Source organism: Chiloscyllium plagiosum, unplaced genomic scaffold (genome assembly GCF_037043375.1).
Source record: "Chiloscyllium plagiosum isolate Xiang-an unplaced genomic scaffold, Cpla_swu_hap1 HiC_scaffold_29, whole genome shotgun sequence".
Taxonomy (NCBI): Eukaryota; Metazoa; Chordata; class Chondrichthyes; order Orectolobiformes; family Hemiscylliidae; genus Chiloscyllium; species Chiloscyllium plagiosum.
Window position 1 is genome coordinate 96160982 of NW_028270167.1, and position 7030 is coordinate 96168011.

General features: G+C 40.8%; 1 protein-coding gene across 1 annotated transcript; it reads right to left on the minus strand.

Annotated features, from left to right (window-relative positions):
- Positions 1 to 1803: 1803 nt before the first annotated feature.
- Positions 1804 to 3177, minus strand: LOC148142453 (putative G protein-coupled receptor 139). The gene is made up of 2 exons (XM_087976590.1): positions 3108 to 3177; positions 1804 to 2732 (listed from the first exon to the last, which is right to left on the minus strand). The coding sequence occupies exons 1-2, from the start codon at positions 3175 to 3177 to the stop codon at positions 1804 to 1806; spliced, it is 999 nt and encodes a 332-aa protein (XP_087832716.1).
- Positions 3178 to 7030: the final 3853 nt, after the last annotated feature.

A 7030-nucleotide genomic window follows, 5' to 3' on the forward strand; every position in this document is an offset into this window, starting at 1 on the left:
AAAGACTGGTTGGACAGAGGATTCTGCTTCCGCACTGTGTGACTCTGTTACTCTCTTACACATTCAGGTCATCCAATTAACTGAAAGCATAAGTGTATTGAAAATTATACCTGCAAGAAGAGAACCTAAATATCCTTCCTCTGGTCACATATAAAGAAGCCAGCACTGTACAATTTCAGTCAGACATCAAGGAGTGGGCATTAAGTGTTATATCAAGACACTCAATGCGTTCAAGAAGTAGTCATGGGTATTTCTGAGGGACATCGGGATGAAACGGCATCGGAAGAATGCGGGAAAAAAAGCACTGAGGTGAAAAATCACTCGTATTTTAGTTATTTCCATTAATCGACAATTCCTAAGCACACTCATCACTGAATGCTTTAATCATATGCCATGTGTACTGTGAGATAACTTTTCGAAATTGTAGGCTCCGTCTATTTAATATTTTTAAAATCTCATTATTATGCAATCACTAGGCTACCAAGAAAGCGCATTTTGTTGGTTATTTTTTTTACCCGTATACACCGTTTCAATGAGTTATTTTGTCAGACAGTCGAGTTCCTTTCATGTAGTATTCACATAAAATGTGCAGTACACAAGTTTGCGGCAGCAATGCCATTAATCATTTTCAAGACGTAAATAAACTTGACCGTGATTTTAAACTGGAGCATTGGATCTGAGTATCTGCAATGGATTAATTTATTAACATATCAAATGTCGCCTCTAAGGCCTTTAAACAAAAACATTGATCTTTGAGAGTACAGACAGTATATGCATGCAAATGCAAAACTTCCAACTAAAAAAGATGAAAATTATACAATGAACGGAAGAGCCTTGGGAAAAGTTGATGAGCAGAGAGATCTGGGAGTGCAGGTCCATTGTACCCTGAAGGTGGCTGCACAGGTGGATAGAGTGGTCAAGAAGGCATATGGTACGCTTGCCTTCATCGGACGGGGTATTGAGTATAAGAGCTGGCAAGTCATGTTGAAGTTTTACAGACTTTGGTTCGTCTGCATTTAGAATACAGTGTACAGTTCTGGGCGCCACACTACCAAAAGTATGTGGACGCTTTGGAGAGGGTGCAGAGAAGGTTCACGTGGATGTTGCTGGTATGGAAGGTGCTAGCTATGAAGAGTGGGTGAGTAGGTTAGGTTTATTTTCACTAGAAAAAGGGAGATTGAGGGGAGACCTCATTGAGGTTTAGAAAATTATTAAGGGTATAGACAGAGTGGATAGAGACAGGCATTGTCCCAGGGTGGGGGATTCAATAACGAGAGGTCACACTTTCAAGGTGAGAGGTGGAAAGTTTAAGGGGGGATAGACGTGGCAAGTACTTCACACTGAGGGTGGTAGGCGTTTGAAACGCGTTGCCAGCAGAGGTGGTAGAGGCAGGCACGGTAGATTCATTTAAGATGCGTCTGGACAGATGAATGAGTAGGTGGGGAGCAGAGGGATACAGATGCTTAGGAATTGACCAACAGGTTTAGACAGTACTTTTGGATCGGCTCAGACTTGGAGGGTTAGGTTTCGGGATAGGGAAGGGCCTGATCCTGGGCTGTAAATTTTCTTTGTTCTTTGTTTTTTGAAAAGCAGTGTGTAAAATCGACATTAAATGTCCAACCAAACATCGAAGGAATATCTGCGTAAAGCATGTTTTTTGCACAAAAAAAGTTTTGAATCGAAGGCAGCTTCTATGATTTACACACAACAAAGCGGTTCAAGACTAACTCGAGAAGGTCTGCTCCATTCCGAGGGACGAAGAAAAATGACGTGATAATCAGTTTCAGCTACAAAGAGATTCGTCTAAAATATATTGTCTTGTCCACGGCATTTCCACATGATATGATTTATTTTCTTCCATAGAGATTTCCCCACGTTTTTTAGCTCTTCTCTGAATTTGTTCTGGGTTGCTGCATAAATGCATGGGTTCAGGAAACAACTCAACAACTTCAACATATTTCCTGTTTCAGTCGCGATGTATTCAGGATTGCTAATGTCACCCCGGTAATAGTTAGGGTGTGACAATCTGGTTATGACCAAACTCACAGAATGTGTCAACCAAAGCAATATGAAACTGCCTGATACCGAGAACAATAAAATTATGGACTTCCTCCGGTTTTCCATCCCTGATTGGTTTGGCTTCTCAGCTCGATGGCCCTGGAGTCCAGCGCGAGTCCTATTCGCCACGACAACACGGTGGATGGTTAAAGAATTAAACAAGAAAATTAGGAGAAATGGAAGCCAAGCAACCCAGGTGCTGTAGAACCAGACAAACGCCATTCCGGGAGATGAAGCAATGAAAGTTACACTTGACTGGCAGCCCCATTCAATTTTATTAATAATTTGCACTGGTTCATATGCAAACAAAACCGGGATGTTCTTTAACAAGGTCAGAACGGAGACGATTATTAATATTGTGATTGCAGTTTTTTCAGTGCAGTGTTTTGTCTTAAACTTCTGACAGCAGATCACCACAAATCTGTCAAATGTGAAGGAAATGGTGAACCAAACAGTTAGATCCAGACCGATGGTAATCATGTAGAAAATGAGCTTGCATACAGGTGTGTGGGACAAGAAGGAAAATGGGAAGTGACAACTCAAAATACGATACACTATAATACTATTGATAATAACCAATAGATCCGATGTTGCCATGGCCACCATGTAAGCCGAGATGCATTTGGAAAGACCACAGTTTCCTCGAAAAAGAATTAAAATAGTCATCACGTTCGCTGCCAGAGAAACAGAAATGTTCGTTAATATTGCGATGCATTGTTGAAACAGAGGTGAAGATACTTATTAAAAGCTTTTGAAAACATTCTGAGTGATTTGCAAAATCCAAAATTCACCCAAACATTTAATACACTGATCCAGTCATCAATCAATGTGGTATTGTCTGACTCTCTAAAGATCAGCAAATATATTTTCAGACGACTCTTATGTTGAATTGTTATTGTTAAACCAGTACTGCTTCCAGAAAAAGTGAATAGGAAAAAGTGTCCTGACATGTTTCTCGATGTTGTTCTGGTAACACCGAGACATTCAGTAAGTACCATTAACAAGGAAAAACTAAAATCAATTAAATACAAACGGGTTGAATGGCTTACCTGGAAGACTAACAGCTGCGAGAAGTGGATAGTAAATCTCTTTCAACAGCAAAATCGGTGGCTTCGTCATTTCTGAGAATGAATGCCTTCTGCAGAGGCTGGTGTGTGGCCAAGGTATGGAAAGGCAATGTGTATTTATACATGCATCAGACCTCAAGAGAGTTAATTACCTCAAATCATCACTGACATTACTCACAACCACCTTGGCAATGAAAACAAAGTTTTCTTTTGCATAATGTCTCAAATAGAATATGAACTGAACCTGGCACCGTTGACTCCAATTCCTTGCCTTCTCCATTCATTGGATTCTGATGTCATGTGGATTACCTCATGTCTGAATTTAGACAGTTTTCCTTTGAATGGCATCATCCTGCCTCATGAATTAGTATCTACGTTTCTGTCATTAATCCCTTCATCGATTATACCCTTATCTGGCCAATTGCCAATTGTTCCATCCTCAATGCATGTGGCGGCTCATTACAGCATAACCATTCCCCTGTTTCTGAAATCGCATACTCAGTCGCGATTAATGGGCAAGTGAATTCTGAACAATTGATTACTCTCTTGGAGGTTCACTCGTTTACACATCCTAATCAATAAAACCAGTAATTTTCCTTCTTACCTTTAAGAGTGCCACCAGCCGAGCAAGTAACATATTCTATTCCAGCTGGAAATCAAATAGTTCATGTACGAGCCTTGGTATGAACACCGAGCACTGAATGAATCTGGTTGTTTCTCTTACAAAACACAAAGCAGCTTGGACTATTTTCAAAGAAGATACTAATGTTTAAGAATAAAGAAGAGGAAGTGAGCATCAACACATCACGAGAGAAATTGTGTCAGAGGAATGTATTGGGCTATATATCTCCTGGTCCTTATAAATTGCACGCTGGGATCAGAAAAGATGTAGCTGCAGATGCAGTAGATGCATTGGCTTTAATTTTCCAAAAAACTCAATGAATTTGGGAAGAGTAGCAGAGGATTCTAAAATGGCCAACGTGTAATACTTTTTGTTAACAAAAAGGGAACGTGGTCAATTTTTTTTAAGTATGAACCGATCAGCTGAACATCTCTGGTTGAAATTTAAAAAGTCGCAGACTCAACTGTTCAGTAACGAATAGCAGTCCACTTGGAAAATCACAGATTTATCTAGCAGAATCGGCATGGCTCCAAAATAGGAAAACAGTTTCTGAGAAATTCCTTCGACCTTTTCGAGTCGATCTGAGCCATAATCGAAAGAAAGAGAAGCAGTCAAAGCAGAGTGATTAAACTACAAGAAGGCGTTTCACAAGAACCGTGCAAAAGGATAAGACACGAGAGTCCATGGTATGAGAGGTTGCACATCAGCATAGTTTCAGAATTTAGCATTTGGCAGGGAGTAGCAAATACTGTTCAGGATTTACTTTTACAAATGACGATCTGAATGGTTGGGGGTTCAGCAAGGTTCGGTCCTGGTACCACAAATGTTTTATAACCTTTATTAATGATTTGCAGGAAGGAAGGAAATGCACCTTTTTGCCAAATTTTCAGACAACACAACCACAGATGACAAGGTAAATCCGAAAAGGTGTACAACCAATCGACGGTGAGGTGCTGATCGATTAAGTAAGTGTGCAAAGAAAATGCCCAACGTAATAAAACGCGAAAGCAATGAGAGGTTGTTCATGTTGAAAGGGAGAGGAAGATAACGCAACATTATTTCAATGAAAATAACGGAAAAAGGCTGCAGCACATAAATGTTTGAGAGTACTTCTGCATGAAACAGAGAAACGCAAAGGGAGGTGCAAGGGGTAATCAGGAAAACTAATTGAATTTTCGCCCAAATTTCAAAGGGTTTGGATGAAAAGAATGCGTATTAGTTATTGCAAAGTGTTGGTGAGATCACATCCGGAGTACTCTGAACAGTTTCCGTCTCTTTATTTAAGAAAATATATGACTTCTTTCAAGCCAGTTCCCGAAATTTCAAACACTCAAACCCAGAGTGTGAATTTTCCGAATGTGTAAAAGCTAAACTAGTTCGGAATCTACTCCTAGATATTTCGAATTATGAGAAGTGAAGTCACCGAAATATGTAGAATTCTGAAGTGACTTGACCAACTAAATGCTGAGAACAGGTTTCCCTTCATCGGAGAGTCTCGAATCAAATGATACTGGATCAGAAGGAAGGCAATTCAATTTGAGACTCAGGGAAGATGCAAGTTCATCTTAGATTAGATTACTTATAGCGTGGGAACAAGTCCTTCGGCCCAACAAGTCCACACCGACCCGTCTAACATTACGGGCAATTTTGCATGACTGATTCACCTGACTGCACATCTTTGGACTGTGGGACGAAACCGGAGCACCCGGAGGAAACCCACGCACACACGGGGAAAATGTGCAAACTCCACACAGTCGCCTGAGGCAGGAATTGAACCCGGGTCTCTGGCGCTGTGAGGCAGCAGTGCTAACCACTGTGCCACCGTGCCACCCAAAGGATTATGGCTCGGGACCCCTTGCCACAGACAGCTGTGGGTCAGAACCCATTGCTCTATTTCAGGCTGAGATAGATATATTCTGATCACGAAGGGAATCATTCATTATGGGAAAACGCAGGAATGTAACAACATTGGGTCGATCATGTTCCTGTTGCATGTCAGAGTCGGCTTTAGAAACAGCATCGTCTATTCTAGTTTATATTTCCTGCAAACCTATGGACTTAGTATGTACGAAGTATCAGCTCAAACCGTTATAGTAAATATTTGGTTGCTGTGTCGATTGCCAGACAGAGAATTATTTTGTTGTTTTTGCAGCATGAACTGGTCAACTATTGCCTTCATGATCATGTCCGCAATCACTATGAGATTACTGGATGTAACTTTGCTCGCTTTGTTGGTTTTTAAACGTTTCATCACCATACGAGGTAACATCATCAGTGAGCCTCTAGTGAAGCACTGGCATTATAGACCGCATTCTACTTATGTGCTTGGGTTTCCAGGGCAGGTGATGTCATTTCCTGTGGTGATGCCATTTCCTATGCTTTTTCTCAGAAAATGTTCTAATGCAGCTTCGCGTGGATGTTGGGATGATTGCTCCTGTAGTTCTGTATTTGTTCCATGTGTGTTGTTTTCCTGTAGACCTTGGTTTGACGCTCTCCATTGACTGTTCATTGAACTGTGACATCAAGGAATGGCACATTATTGTCGTTTTCCAACACTATTTCTTCTTCTCCCACAAATGAAGCTGCATTGGAACATTATTTTAACGAACCGCCACACACTGCAGTACAGAAGATCTACGAAGATTAAAAGAAAACTACATATACAGCGCATATTAAAAAAGTGGTTAGCCAATGAACACTGTCCAACAATTTCTCAGTAAAAACAGAGCAGCAGACAAAACCCTCCCAGAAACCTTAACCACTCTCCCTTTCATCATAAACATCTCAGGAACGAATGGCAGACTACTCAAACCTCTTGGTATTATGGTAGCCCACAAACCCCCCACCATCCCCCAACACACTAAAATGAACTTGAAACACCCGGTGAGACAACAAGCAAGACGTACGTCATTTACATAATACTACTTTGGACAAACAGGAAGAACATGAGCCTCCAGGATACATGAACATCAACTTGCCACGAAAAGACATGACTCACTATCACTAGTATCCTTACATACAGATGAGGAATGTCACCACATCGACTCTGACAACATATCCATCCTTGGACAAGTCAAACTGAGACACTCGCGAGATTCCTAGAAGCATGGCATTCCAACAGGAACTCTATCAACAAAAACATCGATTTCTGTCCAAATATCATCCTCTGAGAAAAAGAACAGGAAATGATATCCCCAACACAAGAAATGGCATCACAAGCATGGAACAAATCAACTTCTCTTATTTTCCGTCGATAATCATTATATCGTCAGTCAGATCTTTG

What these genes read in the sequence shown, in the direction of transcription:
- LOC148142453 (XM_087976590.1), bottom strand. Translation starts at nt 3,177, where the DNA reads ATGACGAAGCCACCGATTTTGCTGTTGAAAGAGATTTACTATCCACTT. An exon ending in CGCAGCTGTTAGTCTTCCAG is followed by an intron (nt 2,733 to 3,107) that starts GTAAGCCATTCA and finishes TTTCTCTGGCAG; the next exon opens with CGAACGTGATGACTATTTTA.